Source organism: Trametes versicolor, assembly GCF_000271585.1.
Source record: "Trametes versicolor FP-101664 SS1 unplaced genomic scaffold TRAVEscaffold_14, whole genome shotgun sequence".
NCBI classification, from domain to species: Eukaryota; Fungi; Basidiomycota; class Agaricomycetes; order Polyporales; family Polyporaceae; genus Trametes; species Trametes versicolor.
In genome coordinates, this window is record NW_007360334.1 from 961,411 (window position 1) to 980,029 (window position 18,619).

Here is an 18,619-nt window from a genome sequence, read left to right on the forward strand (position 1 = left end):
ACAGCCAGGTCAAAGGGTTTGAGGATCGGCGTTTGGCTGAACTCCAGTTCGATGTAGACGAATGCTCATATGATTGGCCCACAGCCAGCAATGCAGTCAGCTCGCCTTCTTGTAACAGAAAACCACAATGTGGTGGACAAGGTTTGGGTGTGGAGAACGCTGGAGCCTGGAGCGGACTAACACCACTGCAAGCAGGATACCAGCCTTCCCAGCCTCAAGCGGTTTCTACGGCGGCGCGTCAACGATGCGCAGTTCTTATCCAGAGGGAGACCCGAGAAACATCGACATCATCGAAGGTGAGTCTTCTCATCTGCTTCATATCCAGAACCAATTCCGCAGGCTACGGAAAGTTGCAGCTCCGGTAGGAACCGTCAAGCTCTGGCCTGCGGCGAGAATCGGCTCGTCATGCCGCGTACGGCCTGTTAAGGCGTGTCGTAAGGGGCATCCAGGCCCAGACGCGGGAGTATATTTGGGAGGGCGCAGTTCATCTCATGCAGTACTATCAGCCTACTTACCGATGATGTTTGAAGGGCAGCGGGAATCCGGATTTCATGGACGCACAGCGGGCGCGGCCTTTGGGATCGCTGACAACGTGCAACGGCTCAAACGCTCAATGGCATGAATAGCTGCTACGCCGCGGGGGAGATCGCGCCCACGTCCTCAGTAATCTCGGAGGGGCGAGAGACGGATATGAAGAGTATTATAGGAACTTGGATGGTATCAAAGCAGATTCGTACGCGGATCATCCAAGATGGTTGGCCGTCAAGCGCGGAGATACACTTCTTGTTCGATAAAATTTCGAATGGTGATAGCTTGTTGGCAGTGCACGGTGAGTACTATCTGGACTTGAGGAGCATCTATCGACGATCGCTCATAAACTTTGCTGAAGATGATCCGAGTCAGTGCGCAGAATCTGACAACCCGGGTAAGTACTACCTCTCGTCCGTAATATCTAGTTGTGCGGTCCGAATCCCCTGTCGGCTCAGCTGAGTGAGGCCAACGTTTCTTGAATGTTCGTTCGTAGCATTGGCGTGACCTCTATTGCGAATCGTAAAAGGTCGTCTGGGATAAACGCTACGCGGCCTGCCTGTTTGCAGATACTATTCCTAAAGAGGGTATACTTCAGCTAATGACACTTCAGTAAGACAAGGAAACTTACAAGGGTCAAGCCTTACCATAGTAGCTGTCACTTACAATTTTCTCCTCCCTCACGGAAGCTGTGCTAGAGAAACCCGATTGGGAGTATCATACTCAAACTAGCAAGTACTGGCACGGTTTGATTTCCTTCTAGATCTGCATCCAATCATTGAATTATCATGTCTTCACTCATCAAAAAACAGACAAACGGCCCGCGCTTATTGCTAGACCTCGTGGTAATTATACAACAAGATTCGTAAGTATAGAGGACCACGCAGTAAGACAGACTACACGCAGGTCGATGTCGCTCCGAAAATCAAGTCACGGCGCGATCCCACGTCCACCCAAGGTGCACCTCCTCACGTAAGGTCCGCAAAGGATATCGTGTTGTTGTCCAGGTTGTGCTGCACGTACCGCCCCTGGAACCACGTCTGGCCAATGGACCATTGCGGTGCGTCGACCGTCGACGTGCCGAGGATGTTCGCGGTGCAGATACGCCCGTCCGCTGTGCGGTTCAGCTCGTTCGCGGCGAGGTCGATGTAGTGCACTGCGGTGCTTGGCGGGAAGCTGAACCCGACGCGCGCCGGGGTTCGCGCACAATCGTACGTGCCCTGTCAAAAGTGTCGTTAAACAGGGGGCCTTGGAAAAGGGACATAGTCGTCTAGGGTGCATACCAGTGCGACGGTAATGCGGTCTTCGTTCGTCTGCTCGGTGATGTTGTACCCGACGAGGGTCAGAATGTCACGCACTTGCTGTAGCGAGCCGATAATGTTCGGTGTCCCGCTGTCGACTTTCCGAATGTCAGATGAAACAGAATGTCAACACGGCGAGCAAATGGACTGACATGTGGCCAGGATTGGGGAGAATGGCGTGCCGTCAATGACGATATTCGGCGCATCGGCCGCGGTAGCATTGGTGACCGTCCACGAATCGGTCTATGAACGAGAAAGGCAAGGTTTAGAATGCTCGTTCTTGGAGCGAACATGAAAGCGATAGGTTGCCGTACCTTCGTCGTCGGGAGCACGGTGACATCTCCCGAAATCTTCGATGTGTCTGGGTAAGAGTTGAGTGATGTAGGACTGATTATAACGACACAGTGATATCTTACCAATCTCCCCAAAGATGAAGGAGCCTTGGCGGTCTTTCCCGAGGGCAAGACCAAACTGACAAGGCATCACTAAGATACGTCGAGTGAGTTGGATGTGGTACACCCCGAAATCTGTGAGAAACTCACGGTCTCCCTGCGCGCAGATGGTTTCGATCAGGCCTTGACCACTGGATAGGTCCTCGTTGCCGGACGCGGGGGGACTGAAGCCCGCCACGCTAATATAAACGAGTCAATGACCATGGCAAATTATGAGGAAGTAAATGCACTTACCCATCGCCAGGTAGGTCGTCACCAAAAGTGATGTTACCAGCCAAGAAGTCGTGAACGGTAACTCCGGCGAACTCGATATCGTCGCGGACATAGAATATAGTCTCCTGCGCAAGTCGGTGAGTGTTACAGACGCAAGGTTCTGGTCCGAAGCAACGCACCGACGCGGGTGCTATGCCATCTTCGCTGGCGCCATTGAACTGGATGAACTCGCTGATGTTAGTCTGTTGGGTGGCGGGGCCAGGCTTGTACAGCCCCTCTTTGACCAAGATGGCAAAGCTCCCGGTATCGATTGTCAGCTGGGGACCGTCCTCAGCACTAGCCCGATAGAGAGAGCGCTTTCGAGACCCACGGAGAAGTTTTGAACACCGACAGTGAAGTCGCCACGCCAGAACCCCTAGGATCGGCATGGTAAATATGCACCGGAGCGTGAGTCTATTGCCATTTGCACACGCACCTCGCTTAACTGTAGAGGCACCGTACTGGGCAAGCCATACGCGATGGCAGCAGCAGACAACAACACTGTACCGCGGGTGAGCATGGTGAACGGATGCTTCAAGTTCTGGGTCTCAGTGAGGGCACCAGTCTTGATCAACCGTCGCTCCACTAGCCGCCCTTATATGCGTGCATTAGAAATGGCGCAGCAGTCGGCTGCCAGATCAACTTCGGGCGCGTTCGGCCTTCGACGACCGCGTATATGTACCGAGGCAGTGCCGTTTCACTCGCCATATCCACATGGCGCGGCGCTCCCACTGCGATCATTAATCTATGTATGAGTGGTGTTCCCGAGATGCTGGAACGTGTTTTGCTTGCGTTCGTAATTAATAGGGTATAAATCACTGCAGTTGCATAGAGTTGCACTCACTACAATAGTGGCAGAGGAACGATTTGATCTGCTATGATTCCGAGAAGTCAAGAGGCCTGCTCCCGCATAGTCGGATTGACGTCTATCCATCTTGCAGTACAATCAGCACATCTAGTTCAAACAGTAAAGGTCACTTACTCACAAGTAGTAGTCAACGTCTGTAGCACGTCTTGTGAACATCCGTGAAAGGACGTCTGTGCTTTCCAGAGTCATCATGAACGCAAAATGAAACGAATCGCGCAAGCGCCCTCGTAGCCAAGAAATGCGTAAATTCCGTAAGTCGCGTCACAATATGGTACATCATCTCGTCGTCAGTCCGTTCCAAACTCGTTCATGGCAATATGCAAGGCAGCGAGGCCTTGCAGCTTTTGGATCGTCACCTTCACGATCACAGGTTCAGCAGCGCGGCGATGGCGACGCCCATGAGGACCGTGAAGAACGAGACAGCGCTGGAAGCCGGCGCCGCGTTGTTCACCGTATTGCCCGCGCTTGTCGACGACGACCCGGCTCCTGACGCAGTCGTCGTCGGCGAAGTCGTCGTTTGGACTTGCGCTAGAAGATCCGGGCATTGCGGGGCGACGAGAACGTCTCCGTACGTGCTTGCAACCCAGAGAAGGACACCGTTAGTCCATCCGAAGCCGGCCTGCGCAAAGCACGGAGCGTAAGTGAGTGTGAAATGAGAAGAAAGGATAGAACATTTCCGTACCTGTACCGTGTACTCGCCGCCGCGACCAGCGGAGTCGATGTCCGACGTCGAGAACTTCTCAAACATCTACATGCCACATATCAGATGACTGCAGAGGCGCGCCGCCGCAAGGAGGAATGGAGGAGGGACTAACATTGCCGGTATTGGTAACGCTCTGGGTGACATTCAGCTCCTGGTCAGACAGCCTGGGAAGCAGGTTGGGGATCTGGCCACCGGTCGCATGCCTGTAGCGGAGCGCGCGCATGAGCGGACCACATACATCCCAAAATAGCACGACCACGTACCAGCTGCACAGTGTGCTCGCGACGTAGCGGTTCGCAAGCTGCCTCTGCAGCGCCGCAGCCCACCCCTCTCCGCTGGTGGCGTTGCCGCCGTTGACGACAGTGCCGTTAAGCGTGTTGATATCCGCCCCATTCCCGGTCTTCGTGGCGTTCGCGCCCGTGCCGCTGATGAGTTGCCCGGGGAGCGCAGCCTCGTCCACACCGATCTGGCCGGAAGGGAGCAGATCGAACGTCGAATTCCCTGCTGCGGGCGTGGGAAGCGCGCCGGAAGTAACGTTGGCGGGGAGCGCACGCAGAGCCTGGAGCGCGATGTGCTGGTGCGGCGGCCATGCGTTCGGAGCGTCCCACTGCTGCCCGCTCTCGAGGAAAGTGACGGGGAATGTGCCGTTGTAGCGGTTGAGCACCATGTTAAGCGCAGCGAACACTCCGAAGGCGTTCGTGCTGGAAGAGAGCACCTCGTCGGGAATGATCCCGTTCCACAGGGGGTAGAACGTTGCACTCGTGAAGAGACTGTTGCGAGCGTTCGAAGTGAGGTTGAAGTCGTAGAATGCGAGCTTGGACGAGTCCCAGAACAGGTCGAGCACGCCAGCGCGGAAGGTGCTAGCGGTCGAGCGATGGGTCGTCGCTGAAGAATTCTGCTTCTGCGTGGAGTACAGGTCCGCAAGCAAAGTATGTGCCTTGTCTGATGGCTGTCAGAAGATTGTAACAGAGTCCGACATTGAAAACTCACAAAGGATACTGTTCAGGCAGACGGGGATAGTCTTGCGGATGTTCAGAGTACGCAGTGCCGGGTTCGTGTTGTTGCTGCCGCCAGCAAGAGGCTGCGCCATCCAGCGACTTGAGTAGTCCCAACCAGTCTCCGCACCGGACGCGAGCTCGGCATACAAGTCAGCACGCTCCTGCTCAGTCAGGGGCGTTGACAAGGTAGGATCATTCGCGGTCAGGTAATCTAGTAGACAACGCCTCTCGTTAGATGTCCATGAGCGTGATGCTTAGTCCAGACGTACCTTCCAAGTATGATTCAGGACGAGGGGCAGAGTTGTTCACCGCATAGTGCGCCATGGCGTACGTCCGGTTTGTGAACGGGCTGGTGACGTTCAACGTACGGTTGTCCGCCCACCACTTGAGCTCTTTCTCAGCCAGTGGCAATGCGCGTTTCAGGATGGACGTGTCATTGCTGGCCGCAACATAGTCCGAGAGCATCTTGAGCTATGCGTTAGTAGAGGCAGGGTGATGGCGCGCCGACAACTTACATGGATGAACAGCGGAGGCTGAGAGCGATCCAAGTCTGCGGCGATGTCAGCGTCACATATACGCGGGTTTCGTGAAACTTACAGTAAATCCGGCCTCCGTTCGGAATAAATCCGAAATTCTCGATCTCATCCATAAAGTTCTGGAGCGTGTCGTTAACAGTGGAGAACAGCTCCGACTCGATGAGACCTTGTATGATCCAGTAAGAGTCCCAGTAGTCTGTTGCTATCGTTTAGTATCGTTTGTTACCTGCAGTACCTTTTACTCACATTGCTCGCGGAAACGGCCGCCAGGAACGACGAAGGTATGGTTGAGCGGTATAAGTGAGCTTTCGCACTTGCCACTTGTAGTACCCTCCGGGCACAAGGCTGTTTGGTTTGTGTTCCTAACGAGCTGCGTCCAGAAACCATGGACGGTCTGAGAAAACGCCTTGATCAAGGGGTCCGCAACTCCGTTTAGGAAAGACGGTTCGTCCTTGAAGTCCGCAATCGTCACAGCCTCAAGTTCGAGACCTTCTCCACTGAAATCGTTGTCCACGAAATTCAGGAGATCGCCTTCGGTTACGCTGTTGTTATTGAGCGCGTTGAAGTCCGAGAGCACTTGTTGAGAAGATTTCGAAGTGGGCTTGTCCACGAAAGTCTTGGAGTCCGGGAACAGGCGTGCCAAGTTCACGGTTTGAATGAGCTAGTGGGATACTTCGGGGTGAGCAGATATAAAAATTACAACGGGGTGCAAGACATACCGCTCCCGCACAGAAGATGCTACTTGGGCACCACGACTGAATGGGCGGCACAGGGACCTGGGACGGGATGGTCGACGAAAGCGGAGCTGAGGGACTTGCCACCGCAGTCGAGATGGTCACGGTGGGCGGCGCCGTTGCGCTGCTGGGAGCGGCCTGGGGCAAGGCATGGGCTCCCTGAAGGAGAGCCGAGGTCAGCACCACTGCAGCAGTCGTGTAACGCATCTTCTCCGGGTCGTCGGTGGACGAGGGGTGAACGTTGCGCAGGTCCGCTTTTTATACCAACATCGAGCGTCTTCAGTCACCGCCAGCCGCTGACGCGCGCCGATTCCCACCCCTCGCGCACTTCTCGTATTTGGCAGATGCGTGCGGGGCGGGGCATGTGGATGGTCGCCGAGCCGTAATTCAGAGGCAGCGGGCGGTCTGCTGACCTGATCGCGCTGGGCAAGGCAACTTCCAATCATTCGACGTCATGGCCGCAGGTCGGGATCCTGCAAGTGCACCCCGCATGTCGTCCACTCCGACCGTTCGAAGTCCAGAGCTTGAGCTTGCGCGCGTCCAGAGAGTATGCGGAAGACGTGAAGCTGACAGCATGGCCGACATCCACGCTGGGAAGGATAGATCGGGTGTGGGGAAATGAGCACTCTATTTCCCCAGACGAAAGTGATGGCGTAGGCCCAGCGTCCAGAATCCGGCCACTGACGCTGTGATGGATCAATCATCCGCAAGTCCGGTCTCATGCAATTGTGGGTTCCCCTCTGGCGCTATCCGCGAGTAGAGAAGCTAGGAAAGACTCCAGCGGTTCGTTGGTATGTACGAGGGAGAGACGTTGGTCACTGAGTGAAGATGCAGAAAGACGACGACGCGAAAAGAGATGCAAATTCGAGCATTTCCAGCGTTATGGCAGGTTCAAGCGGAGCATGTCGGCAGGTGTCATCGCTACTGGATGACTTGTGTCTCCGACACCCAGTTTTGATTACCGCTACGGCACGAAGCGCCGTAACTCACGCCTTCGCCGCTTGTGTCCTACCGCTACCTTCGCTCACTGTTCTTACCCGTTCTGTCTGGTCAATATGCAGCCCAATCGAATGGGGCTTGGTGCACGGCCCCCAATGCCTTCCTATGGCCAGGGACCCTCAATCTCAGCTCTTGCAGCGCAACAGCAAATGCAACATCCTCAGTTCGTGCCGCCGCAACCAAAAGCAATCACCCTCTTCATCGGTTCAATCTCAGGAGGCATAACAGACGGATTTCTCAACGACATACTTAGCGTGCGTTCTGCTGCGTATGCTAGTGAATGGACTACTAACCCCTCTGCAGGCCTGCGGCCCCGTTATCTCCTTCAAGCGGCTGATCACTCCTGCCAACAAGCCCCAAGGATTTGGATTTGCTGAGTTCCAAGATCCTGACAGTGCTCTTCGTGCTATGGCGCTCTTGAACGGAGTTGAGCTACCTGCATTAGAAGATGGGTGCGTAAACAAAAAGCTTTTGGTATGTACCCTTGTTTGAGTGAAACCTACTCCCAATAATCGTTGTTCGCATAGGTCAAAGCAGACGAACGGACAAAGTCATTCCTCGAGGCATATCAGGCTCAGAAGATGCGGACAGATGTACGTGGCATATCTATATCTCGTCGTCTTGTCTTGGGAAAACAGGGTTAGCTCGCGAGTAAAGTTGCGGCACCTTCTTGCGCCTCCACTCTACCCGCGAGCCCGCAGCATCGCCCATGTACGGACTCGCTAGTAGGCGTGGGAGTAGTCGGGACATGGACCGCTTTCTAGGATGCTGAGTAGCTCACCGCGAATAGACCCTTCTCACGCGTCCCCGACTGCTCACGGGGTCCGGTACGTGCGGAGCACATGTCCTTGAACCTATACCTGTACCCGTCATCGCTCACTCCATCTGTTCGGAATGTATCCGGATGATGTTGCCCCGTGTGCAAAAATAACGGGCAAGCATGTCGTATGATCGGAGGCTCCAAACGAGAAGTAGCGCTAAGCATTACACTCCGCATTCAGGCCGACGACGAGCAAGTACGCCAGGCCAAAGGCCGAGTGGACGCGATGCTCAATGACATCAACAAGAAGTCGCAAGAGGCAGCAAGTAATGGGCTCATCGACCGGGAGAAGTACGTTATCCCACCCCATCTGCACGATCTCCAGGAGGCCGACCTGCCCGAGACACAACGCGGTCTCGTCATGACCGAGATTGCGCAGTTCCGCGAACGTGCCGCGAAGCGCGAGCGCGAGAAGATGCGCGATGTACGGGAAGCCATGCCAAACGTTCTCGCCGCCCCGAGCGGACCTAAGGTCCGCGAGTGGGGGAAAGCACAGCTACAGGAGGAACTACCACAGGGTGGAAAGGGATTCGGTAACGGTGCGCAGGGGTACAACAAGCCTGTCGGTTTTGTCAAGGCCGACGATGGGGGCTATACGCCTAGGTCGGATAGGCCGTCGTCCGCCCGACCCACGAAGACTGACGAAGAGCTGGAGGCGGAGAGACGAGAGGCACGACGACGAGACGAGGAGAATTCCTACAAAGACGTGAGTCCACGCCACCATACGCCTGTGATTCGTTAACTCTGCTTGCCCTTCAGCGAGAACGTCGCTATGAGCCTCGAGAGCGTACCCGAATAACGGCGCTGGAACGTGCTATCACGCGAGAGCGGGCAATGAAGGAGGCGGAGGAACGGGATCGGTCAGAGATGCGCGCCCGGTTGGATGTGTGGGACGATGACGAGAGCGATGAGATATTCTACACCGACCGGGCCCGGTGGCGAGCACTACGCTCCCGACGGCTCGCAGCCGAGCAAGCAGCGGACGAAGAATCGCGGCTCTACGAGGAGCGGGAGACGGACAACCTACGTCGGGAGTCCGAGGCGTTCCTTGCACGACAGATGGACGAGATGCAGGCTCTGCAAGACGAGCAGCGCAAGGCCGGCATGCTCCTCGACGATGGCGCCCCTGTCAAACTCGGTGTGTCCATCACTGCGGCTGCGACAAAGAAAGCGGATACAGCGCCAAAGGAGAAGGCGGCGACCTTGTTCGGGCAGGAGGAAGAGGAGGAAGAAGCTATCAAGAAGCGGAAAGTACCACTACCAAAGCTGGATCTTGCGGAGAGTGGCGAGAAGGCGAAGGAACGCCTGGAAAAGATCCGGAACGAGGTCACGCGCGACAAGGAAACGCTCTTCAAGAGCAAGGTCCGTTGGGACGGTGTCTCCGACGTGAGTTTAAACCAGGGGATGCCATTCGACGGTGCTGACCTGTGTTCAGGTCATGATCGACAGGAAACTAGAACCGCTTGTCAAGCGGCAGATGACGAAGTACTTGGGCGAACTCGAAGACGACGACTTGATTATGTTCGTCCTAGAGCATCTCAAGGACCACAAGGGACCCCAGAAGCTCATCGAAGGTCTCGAGCCGGTGCGTGTCCAGTTGCTTCCCGTTTTGTACCTTACGTCCAGGCGGCATGTACACACGAATATCGCTCACCCATGGGCGCATACAGGTACTCGAAGAAGAGGCATCCGAGTTCGTCGTCAGCATCTGGCGCCAGATCATCTTCGAGAGCATAGCCTACGGCGAAGGCCTACACACCGAGAAGCTTATGGTCGACTAAACCTCCCTCCTCAATATTGTCTTGCTCGCCCGAAGACCGCGGAGGGCGTCGGAGATGCAGAAGGAGGAGCCTCCGAGTGCGGTGCTTGGGGCAGGTACGTTTGCGTAGTATCAGCGTGCTTTCCACTGAGATGTACAAGATATGCCATGCCATGCGAATCGTCTACTTCTGCTTACCGTCACGGTGTGGCTTTCGCGGAGACGGGGCGGGTCGCCAATGCGGTGGTGTCGGTCCGTGCAGTTGCGTCGCGCGGCAGTGTCGTGAGTTGCATATTCATCCGGCGTTGTGGCAAAGATGATGGTTCGCACTTCGATCTGCTCCAAAGAGCGGCTGTTCAGCGCGCTTTATCATGCAAGTCCGGCGTTGCGTTGCGATGGGAGGCTGGTGGCTGCCATGTCGTCGTCCCTGATGAGTGCCCACCTTTTTCTGCGCGGAGCTATTGACGTGCCATGATGGAATACGGTCTCACGCAACGAAGCACTTGTTGCTCTCACGCCGAAGCCCTGGTCACGCAGTACTTCATTTAAGACTACGGTGATCCGTGGAGGTGAGTTCTCAATTTTGTTTGCTAGTAGTATCATTGCCTGGCGTAGGTAGGCGGTGAGTCAGTGTCATTCCTTGCAGCAATATATACGTCTCTTCTCCTCTTCTGGCTAGTGGATGTGACTGTTCCAACATGCTCCGTGTTCCGTCATACCAGGTCTACCCAATGAGTCGACGTTGTTGCAAAGTATGACGGTTTCATCGACCCGCGCGGGCCTCAAATTCACGGGCCGTATCTTCCTTTTCGTCTCGTATCACGAACGCAGCGAGGCAGGATTCTTGATTTCTTGGGTACAGGGCTGGGGCTGACATCTAACTTGAAACGCCTACAGCTTTTGCTGAACAGCGCTCAGCACCCACACACCAGGCTGCCACCCCCGGTCCAAACGGCACTTCTCCTAACTCTGGACATCTTCATCCGCCTGCGCGCGGAGCGCGTTGTATTATCCCCCGTGCCCTGCGGTGTGTCTGCGGTCGCTGGTGAGAGTGAAGTGCGCCTCAAGGCAGTATAATCGTTGGATTTAGCGGCAATCGATTGCATCGAGGGTTTTAAGGGGGATGCCCTCCTTCCACTAACCCTGGCTATCTCCATAGCTAAGCCCACATCCTCACTCTATCAGCAGGCCGTAAGACTTCGCAGACCACTCCGAGGACTCCTGTGGTTTGCCAGCGGCTCCGTTGCGTCGCCCAAGTGTTGAGGCCACATTGATCCGAGGATAGTCGGCGTGCCTCCCCATAACGGAGATACGAGCGCGGAGTACAAGGACTGACATTTTGGGAATGGACTCGCGAAGCTCACGGTACGTATGCCATCGGTGCCGTAGACCTCCCCGTCCAGATTCGTGCTCACTGACTCGCAGTGGGACTCTCCGTCGGAGCGCAACACCAGTTGCGAAGGGCCCGCTGCGTAGAACAGACCACAATGTGTTGGATGGCACCCACATAGATAAACAATGTCGGAACGTCATTACGGCTAGGCTTTAATGAAGGCCCCGCCCATCCGGTACGTGGCGGCCATGACTATCCTCCCGCGTGAGATCGCGCCCCCCTCAACCTGACACATCTACGCTGCAGTCGGCCTGCCGCCTTTGCTCTGTATGACGTTGCTTGGTCTCGCGGAAGGGGAGAACCATGTCGCTCGGCTCGGAGATGAAATCAGATTCACGCGATCACTGTAAGCTGCCCCTTATACCCGGCCCTCCATGCTCTGATGATCAGTCCGAACGCAACGTCTACTCCGCAGATTCTCGAAGTACGCGTCGCTTCTCCCAGCACCTCGTCCCAAACCGTCCACAGTGACTCTGTGTGAGACGGCAGCGGGAGGGCGGCCGTCGCGCGGAGTGCTGCTCGGCGGGCCCAAACGGTGGGCACGCCGTCACGCCGACGTCTCTTATAGCCAGGCGTCGCGCCAGTCTGGGAGCCAGCCTCGGCACCCCACCAACCGGCATGTTCGACCCAAGCTCCTCAGACTCCGAAGAGTACGACGCGTACGAGCGCCAGCTCGGCCCCAACCCGTCGCTCGCGCTCGTGCAGTACCCTCAGATCGAGCAGCTGCGCACGACGCTCAGCGAGACGCTGCCGTACTGTTGCGGCACGATCGTTTTGCCCACCGACAGCGTCATGCTGTACTACGGCAAGACCGACCTCGCCAAGTATGTTCTTTCATCGATCAAACCACACGCTTAGTACTTAATCTGCAATATAGGCGTCTCGATCTGCTGCACGCGTCCGAGGCCGCCCTAGCTGACCTCGAGGCAACGTGCGAGCCTGCTACACTCGGAACGCCCCAGAGGGGCGTGGTCGATGCGACGTATCGGCCAGCCGCTCAGCTCTCCCGAGAGCACTTCGCCATCAATCTAGACGTCGAGCACTTGGGTGTGCTGGAAGCCGTACGAACAGGGCTGTTCACCGGCAAAGAGCAGCACCGCTCGGTACAGGCAGAACTACGCGAACTTAACATATACGGTAAGCTGGTTCCACCGTCTTTGTTTTTCGTGTCTTGCTCACTCTTAAATTGTAGGGGAAGGGTCCTTCTACAAATCCCACAAAGACACCCCCCGCTCTACATCTATGTTCGCCTCCCTCGTGCTGATATTCCCCACCCTGCACGCGGGTGGGGTGCTCTGTATTCAGCACGATGGTGGGCATTGGGCATTCGACGCTGCGGCCGTGCTTGCAGATGCCTCACGCTCTAGCCCGCGTGTTGCCTACGTAGCTGTGTACAGCGACGTAGAGCACGAGGTGACTCAGATCACTTCTGGCCACAGAGTGACGATCACGTACAATCTGTACTACACCGATGAACCCCAACCTGGCCTGGCTGCCAGCGTCGAGGTGATCCAGCCGCGGGGGGCAAGCGGTCACAGGCTGAAGAAGACGCTCGCGTCCCTTCTTCAAGACGCCTCTTTTCTTCCCAACGGAGGCACGCTCGGGTTCGGTCTCCGCCACGGGTACCCTTTCCCGACGTCGTTCAGCGCGCATGAAGATAACACCCTTGAGACTCTTCGGGACAAGCTCAAGGGTGTAGACGCCGCGCTCTTCCGGGCCTGCAGCGAGCTCGTCGGAGCCGCGCCCGTCTTCTACACCATATTCGAAGCGAGTGATCAAGTTGCCGCGGACGGGCGCCGCGCACTCGTCGCATGCCCGCGCGTCGTCAAGTTCCACAGCCACGACCTCGACAACAAGGATGAGCTGCCCGTCTGGGAGAAGCTCTGCCGCAAGTGGGACGGTGCGCTCGTCAACTTCCCGCCCGAGCAGCTCGCCGCCAAGGAGCCCACCGCCGTCCAGAGTTGGGTGGTGCATTGGGTCACACCGCTCTCTGAGGTGAATAGGGTGAAGACGCGCTTCGCGGCGTATGCGGGCGAGCCCATGATTGGGTATCTGTACCAGCGTATCTGCATGCTGGTCAAGGTAGGCCCACCTGGGTCCCGCCTGGCTGTCTGACGTGTGCATCAAAGAAGCAAAGACGTGCTCAAGCCATGTGTTCCTAGCTATCGTTTCGTTTCGCTTTCCACCGCTATCTGCTCTATAAAACATACATCGACCCTTGTTGTATCTGTACTCGCGTTGTTTCCTCACCTCTGCTCTGCTCGTAATGCTATCACTACTACAGACGCGTTCGAGGGGTGTGATTTTGGGCCAAGCGTTGAGTATTTAAATACGCAGGCCCGCCTGAATGCCTGCGATTTCTATGTCGCTGAGAGGGTGAGCGCATGGCGGCAAAACATACCCTAAAATGGTAAGTATGATACTTAATTGCATGTTCAGCGACAACTCCACGCCGATAAAAACTCACAGCTGGCCTTATTAAATAAAGTATCCTGCTCTCGTGTGCGTGTATACCGGTGCAGACGTCCACCCACAAGTGAGTGAATATTCGAGTGAGTTTTGGCAGCGAGGGCCTGAAGGAGCCTTGCGTCGCTAGCGCCCATGCGGTGCCCGACGTAATGTGAGCGTCTCTGAGTGCGAAATATGAGGCGGAGACTCGGCGGTCGCCGTTTGCGCAGGTCCTGGTGAGGCGGTCGTCGTCGCCGTTCGACCCAACGTCCACATCGTCGAGCTCGCCCTCTTTGCCGTCCAACTCCTTTCTTTGAACACGTCACTATGTCCGAGCTCTGCCCCGTCTACGCGCCCTTCTTCGGTGCCATGGTGCGTGCAGCTCGCCACATGGTGCAATTCGGCGCGACTGACCTATGACGAATGTGAACTGCAGGGCTGCACCAGCGCCATCGTCTTCACTTGTAAGTCCCAGCGCGCATCCAGAAGTTGTTCAGCTCACTCACGCGCACTGTACAGGCATTGGTGCCAGGTGAGAAACATACGCACTCGTGTTGGCCTACGCTGCGCAACGACTAATCACGAAACGCGTCAGTTATGGTACCGCGAAGTCAGGAGTTGGCATTTCTGCCATGTCGGTGCTCCGGCCTGACCTGATGATGAAGTGTGTCATCCCCGTCATCATGGCTGGTATCATTGCTGTGAGTGTACTCAAAGCTTGCATGCGGGCAAACGCGCTGACAGCATGGTCAACAGATCTACGGCCTCGTCGTCTCCGTCCTCATCTCCGGCAACTGTACGTAGTGCGCATACATCCGTATTGGAGGCACCACTCACACTTCAATTGCAGTGTCTATGCACATGACCCTGTTCCAGGGCTTCGTGCAGCTCGGTGCCGGTCTCTCTGTCGGTCTTGCGGGTCTCGCGGCCGGTTTCGCGATTGGCATTGTCGGTGACGCTGGTGTACGGGGAACCGCTCAGCAGCCACGACTCTTCGTCGGCATGGTCAGTGCTATGTGTCGTGTTATGCATGCGCCGTGCTTACAAGTTCTCCCTAGATCCTTATCCTCATTTTCGCCGAAGTCTTGGGTCTGTACGGCCTCATTGTCGCCCTCATCATGAACTCGAGAGCTGGTGACGTCGCAGGAGCGGTAAGCACGCCTCCTCGCAGGAGATTTTTTGCATACTGAATCTCTCACTGCAGTGCACGGCATGAAATAGTTGACGAGTGATACCAGGAGCTGCGGAGGGCGCACAACAGGAGCTCATGCCATACATGGACGCTTCGCCGCGCGCCTCCTCCTATGAACTTTGTCGCATACAGTCAATGCTCTCGCTTCCGCTTCTACACCCATGTGCTGTACGGTACATATAATACCACACTTTCCCAGCGAGATATGTTTGGAACGAGAGGAACGTGCGACGGAGGTCTGACGTGGCTTGGGCGTCTGCCGCTAGATAAGATAACTTTAGCATGGATTGGATGCGTTCCTGGTCCGCCACTTGCACCCGCACTCGCCATCTCTCACCGTCACCCCACCACAACCCACGACGTGGCCGGCATCGACAACGACGGCGAGCACCCTTGGCCCCAGGATGCTACTGTCTCTGCCGACGTCCCTCCTCGCTCTCCTCTTCGCTTCGCCTGTGCTGTCGGGCCCGACTACACCGAATGACCTCTTTCATGACATAGCGGTGCTTGCGCGCAAGCAGCCAGAAGAGCCGGTGTGCTGCTTGCGGCCCCTCTCTCCTCTGGAATCTCCCTCGGAAGATGACCTTCTACTGTCGTTTGAGGAGTGGAAGGCTAAGCGGTTGTCAGACGCAACGGAGCGGGAGCCTACCTCTGCACAATCAGCACCACAGAGACCCGCTGAGAATGCCTCCCAGGCGGTCGTCCCGGACGCTACTCCGCAACATACCGACGCTCAAGGCTCCATACCCTCCGATGTCCAGGAGAGCGGAACAGCACAGGAGGTCGTGCCGTCACACCTGCAGATTCCAATTCACGACCGCTTCAATTATGCCTCCCTCGACTGCTCAGCACGCGTGCACGCAGCACACAAGACCTCGAAGTCTCCCTCATCTATCCTCTCGTCGAAGAAGGATCGATATATGCTCAGTCCTTGTGCGGAGCAGAAGCAGTTCGTGATCGTAGAGCTCTGCGAGGACATCCGGATCGACACCGTGCAGCTCGCGAACTACGAGTTCTTCAGCGGGGTCTTCAAGGACTTCACTGTGAGCGTGTCGAAGAAGTACTACCCGAATGACCCGGAGAGCTGGACTTTTGCGGGCACGTACCGAGCGAAGAATGCGCGTGGGGTGCAGGTGAGTAGACTTCGCTGCACATGTGAGGCCATATATTGAACGCTATGAAGTCGTTCCACCCTCCGCCGACGCTACGCGGTTTCTACCGCTTCATACGGATCGACTTCCACTCCCACTATGGCAACGAGTACTACTGCCCTCTGTCTCTGCTCCGTGTCTACGGTCTTACACATTTGGAGGAATGGCAATGGGAAACGTGGGATGCGGAGAGCCGTGCGAAACGGTCGATAGAGGAGGCGAGCTCGCCTGTGGAGGTCCTCGCTGAACCGCCTATGCCCCTACATGCCCCCGTTCTGGAGCAGCAAGTCGAGGAGAAGAGCGGTTCTCCGTCAGTGGTGTCTGACGATATCCCTCCTTCACCGGGGTTCTCTACCGAGTCTGTGGCCACTGTCACCTCAGACTCCCTCCCTTCTGCCCATGACGGCCCCTTACCTTCGTCGTATACTTTGGAGACGATCCCGAAGACGGCGGACCTACACGTCGGTGCCCAGCATCAAGCACACACAGAGACGCTCTCGTCCACACCCAAAACCTCTGCCCCTGCGGACAGCATGCCTAATGACCCCTCACGACCCCCAACCGACTCTCTGTACAACACCAAGACCGCCACGATTCACTCCTCCGCCAGTGTGTTCCTGTCGCAATCTTCACTGGCTTCATCATCTTCCCACATTCAATCTCAGAACCTCTCCACCGCATCTGACAATCACTCAACTATATTTATCGACACTCACTCGGATTCTAGCTCTCACTCTGCATCTTCTCATTCCTCATCGAATCGCTCTTCCGCTGCGTCACCCCACGTCTCTTCTCTATCAGTCGTCTCCTCTTCATACTCTCCTCCCGCCCCGCCCGCCCCTCCTGCATCGACCGGTGGAGAATCCATCTACCGCCTGATCATGAACCGTCTCACCGCCCTCGAAGCGAACACGACCCTCTACGCCCGATACGTCGAAGAACAGACCGCAGGTATGCGGGAAGTACTTCGACGGCTGAGCGAGGACATCGGTCGCCTGGAGAGCATTGTGAGTCCCTATATGCGGTGAAATCCACCCGTGCTCAATAGATCGCATACAGGGAAAGACACAAGCTCAGTTGTACCAGCGCTCTGTCGTCGAGCTGGAGAAGCAAACTCGGAGACTAGAAAGCGAGCACAAGCAGTTGGTCTCACATGTTAACCATCTCACCGACGAGGTTCGTCCCGCGCCCCCGAGTCGCTGCATGTCACTTTGCTCATTTATTGCTATAGGTCGTGTTGGAGAAACGCCTCGGCATCGCACAATTGTGCCTCCTCCTGACTGTACTTGTCTTTTTGGCACTCACGCGCGGCTCGAGGGGCGAGGTTGTGTACCCCAAGCGTGGCTCGACCATGCGAGAGTGGGGTCGTCGAACGCTGAGTATCAGCGGAGACTGGGTCAGCCGTCTACGAACTCGCAGTACGACTCCCCCGCGGCAGCCCGGACAGAAACCTGGAGGTAATTATCTGGTTCAGCTCATTACAGCGACGATGTCTGACATATGTTACCTACGCTAGAGAACGAAGTCGCTTTCCCCTCTCTAGACATGCAGGCTGTCGATCAACTATCGCGCAGTAATCGCCGAGCACCATCGGTCTCCAACGGTACTCGCAGACATGCCGCCCGGGCGCATACACCCACCTCCCACCGCACCCCCACCTCCCGGCACGCCATACATCACCGAGCCGTGCCATCCTCTCCCTCTTTCCACCTCCCTCGGCCCAGCATTCAACGCTCGAGCTCAGGGAGCATGACACTTGGTTTCGGCGGCATAGGGCCTGTGCCTAAGTCGGCCAAGCGCTGGGCGCGTAGTGCGCACCTACACGAAGTGAAGGGCGCCACCACGTCCTCGCCAAGCGTGGAGGGTCTGCGTCGTCGGAAGTCTGGCGAGGCGACGCCTCTCGCGTCCATGCCTGCAAGTGATGCAGACACAGAGGACGTCTTCAACCCACCGTCACAAGCACAGGTCCTCACCATTCCCTTCCTCGACGGCTCGAATACTATCAGTAAAGGCAAGGCGCGAGCTATCGGGCTTCAACCGCTCCGACAACCCTCACCTCTACGGGCATCCCCTGTTATCGACCTCGCATCACCCCCACCACCCGCACGCGGCCGCGGTTTAGGGAGACGCCCTAGTCAAGCGGAGTCCGAGGTGAGCGAGGGAGACGCCTGGGTGGATACGGACATGGACGGTTCGGAATGCGATCTGGCGATGGGCTCGGACTCGCTCGGGCGCGAACGGACATACACTGGGCCTTCGGCGAATAGCTCGCTTTAACCGCGCGGGATCTCCTACAGGTCGTTGATTCGTGTACATGTTCTTGTTTGTGGCCAATTCTACTTCTGGATGGATTATTCGATTGCCTCTCTACGCGCGCCGCCAAGCATGCGCGATGACATGGGCCGCCGCACAAGGTTCCATCGCAAACATTTGGCCCACATCATTGTTATCCCCACTGGCATTGGGGTTACGTCTAGATCCAACC

At 56.5% G+C, this 18,619-nt stretch overlaps 6 protein-coding genes across 6 annotated transcripts; 4 read left to right on the plus strand and 2 right to left on the minus strand.

Moving 5' to 3' along the window:
- Positions 1-1,372: 1,372 nt before the first annotated feature.
- TRAVEDRAFT_32136 (acid protease) lies at positions 1,373-3,089 on the minus strand. Its single transcript, XM_008046491.1, has 10 exons — positions 2,970-3,089; positions 2,865-2,909; positions 2,674-2,811; positions 2,516-2,619; positions 2,372-2,460; positions 2,246-2,314; positions 2,144-2,190; positions 1,982-2,072; positions 1,812-1,927; positions 1,373-1,748 (listed from the first exon to the last, which is right to left on the minus strand). The coding sequence occupies exons 1-10, from the start codon at positions 3,051-3,053 to the stop codon at positions 1,497-1,499; spliced, it is 1,035 nt and encodes a 344-aa protein (XP_008044682.1). The 5' UTR covers positions 3,054-3,089; the 3' UTR covers positions 1,373-1,496.
- A 546-nt stretch (positions 3,090-3,635) lies between these two features.
- TRAVEDRAFT_175557 (glycoside hydrolase) lies at positions 3,636-6,907 on the minus strand. Its single transcript, XM_008046750.1, has 10 exons — positions 6,358-6,907; positions 5,885-6,299; positions 5,700-5,834; positions 5,618-5,652; positions 5,372-5,567; positions 5,095-5,313; positions 4,368-5,046; positions 4,217-4,307; positions 4,084-4,149; positions 3,636-4,020 (listed from the first exon to the last, which is right to left on the minus strand). The coding sequence occupies exons 1-10, from the start codon at positions 6,577-6,579 to the stop codon at positions 3,766-3,768; spliced, it is 2,313 nt and encodes a 770-aa protein (XP_008044941.1). The 5' UTR covers positions 6,580-6,907; the 3' UTR covers positions 3,636-3,765.
- A 559-nt stretch (positions 6,908-7,466) lies between these two features.
- TRAVEDRAFT_75390 (uncharacterized protein) lies at positions 7,467-10,108 on the plus strand (the record flags this gene model as incomplete). The annotated part of the gene is made up of 7 exons (XM_008046751.1): positions 7,467-7,625; positions 7,675-7,845; positions 7,899-7,964; positions 8,373-8,897; positions 8,951-9,577; positions 9,627-9,776; positions 9,862-10,108. 7 exons carry the CDS (start codon positions 7,467-7,469, stop codon positions 9,970-9,972), a joined length of 1,809 nt encoding a protein of 602 aa, XP_008044942.1. The 3' UTR covers positions 9,973-10,108.
- A 1,943-nt stretch (positions 10,109-12,051) lies between these two features.
- On the plus strand, positions 12,052-13,107 carry TRAVEDRAFT_96799 (uncharacterized protein; the record flags this gene model as incomplete). The annotated part of the gene is made up of 3 exons (XM_008046752.1): positions 12,052-12,167; positions 12,221-12,480; positions 12,536-13,107. Coding segments are annotated over 3 exons (948 nt in total), but the record flags the coding sequence as incomplete, so codon positions are not given.
- Positions 13,108-14,044: 937 nt separating this feature from the next.
- On the plus strand, positions 14,045-15,186 carry TRAVEDRAFT_156553 (vacuolar ATP synthase 16 kDa proteolipid subunit). The gene is made up of 8 exons (XM_008046753.1): positions 14,045-14,163; positions 14,228-14,255; positions 14,311-14,323; positions 14,387-14,492; positions 14,548-14,587; positions 14,642-14,796; positions 14,850-14,942; positions 14,996-15,186. Exons 1-8 carry the CDS (start codon positions 14,119-14,121, stop codon positions 15,005-15,007), a joined length of 492 nt encoding a protein of 163 aa, XP_008044944.1. The 5' UTR covers positions 14,045-14,118; the 3' UTR covers positions 15,008-15,186.
- Positions 15,187-15,387: 201 nt separating this feature from the next.
- Positions 15,388-18,479, plus strand: TRAVEDRAFT_75392 (uncharacterized protein; the record flags this gene model as incomplete). Its single annotated transcript, XM_008046754.1, has 5 exons — positions 15,388-16,116; positions 16,167-17,141; positions 17,194-17,310; positions 17,366-17,591; positions 17,651-18,479. The coding sequence occupies 5 exons, from the start codon at positions 15,388-15,390 to the stop codon at positions 18,409-18,411; spliced, it is 2,808 nt and encodes a 935-aa protein (XP_008044945.1). The 3' UTR covers positions 18,412-18,479.
- Between the last annotated feature and the right edge of the window lie 140 nt (positions 18,480-18,619).

Coding starts and splice junctions, on each gene's coding strand:
- TRAVEDRAFT_32136 (XM_008046491.1), bottom strand. CDS start 3,053: ATGCTCACCCGCGGTACAGTGTTGTTGTCTGCTGCTGCCATCGCGTAT. Junction 2,620..2,673: donor ATGGCATAGCACCCGCGTCG/GTGCGTTGCTTC, acceptor CGACTTGCGCAG/GAGACTATATTCTATGTCCG. Junction 1,749..1,811: donor ACCGCATTACCGTCGCACTG/GTATGCACCCTA, acceptor CACTTTTGACAG/GGCACGTACGATTGTGCGCG.
- TRAVEDRAFT_175557 (XM_008046750.1), bottom strand. CDS start 6,579: ATGCGTTACACGACTGCTGCAGTGGTGCTGACCTCGGCTCTCCTTCAG. Junction 5,835..5,884: donor CGGCCGTTTCCGCGAGCAAT/GTGAGTAAAAGG, acceptor CGATAGCAACAG/ACTACTGGGACTCTTACTGG. Junction 5,568..5,617: donor AGCCTCCGCTGTTCATCCAT/GTAAGTTGTCGG, acceptor GCATAGCTCAAG/ATGCTCTCGGACTATGTTGC.
- TRAVEDRAFT_156553 (XM_008046753.1), top strand. CDS start 14,119: ATGTCCGAGCTCTGCCCCGTCTACGCGCCCTTCTTCGGTGCCATG. Junction 14,493..14,547: donor TCATGGCTGGTATCATTGCT/GTGAGTGTACTC, acceptor CATGGTCAACAG/ATCTACGGCCTCGTCGTCTC. Junction 14,797..14,849: donor CACGACTCTTCGTCGGCATG/GTCAGTGCTATG, acceptor AGTTCTCCCTAG/ATCCTTATCCTCATTTTCGC.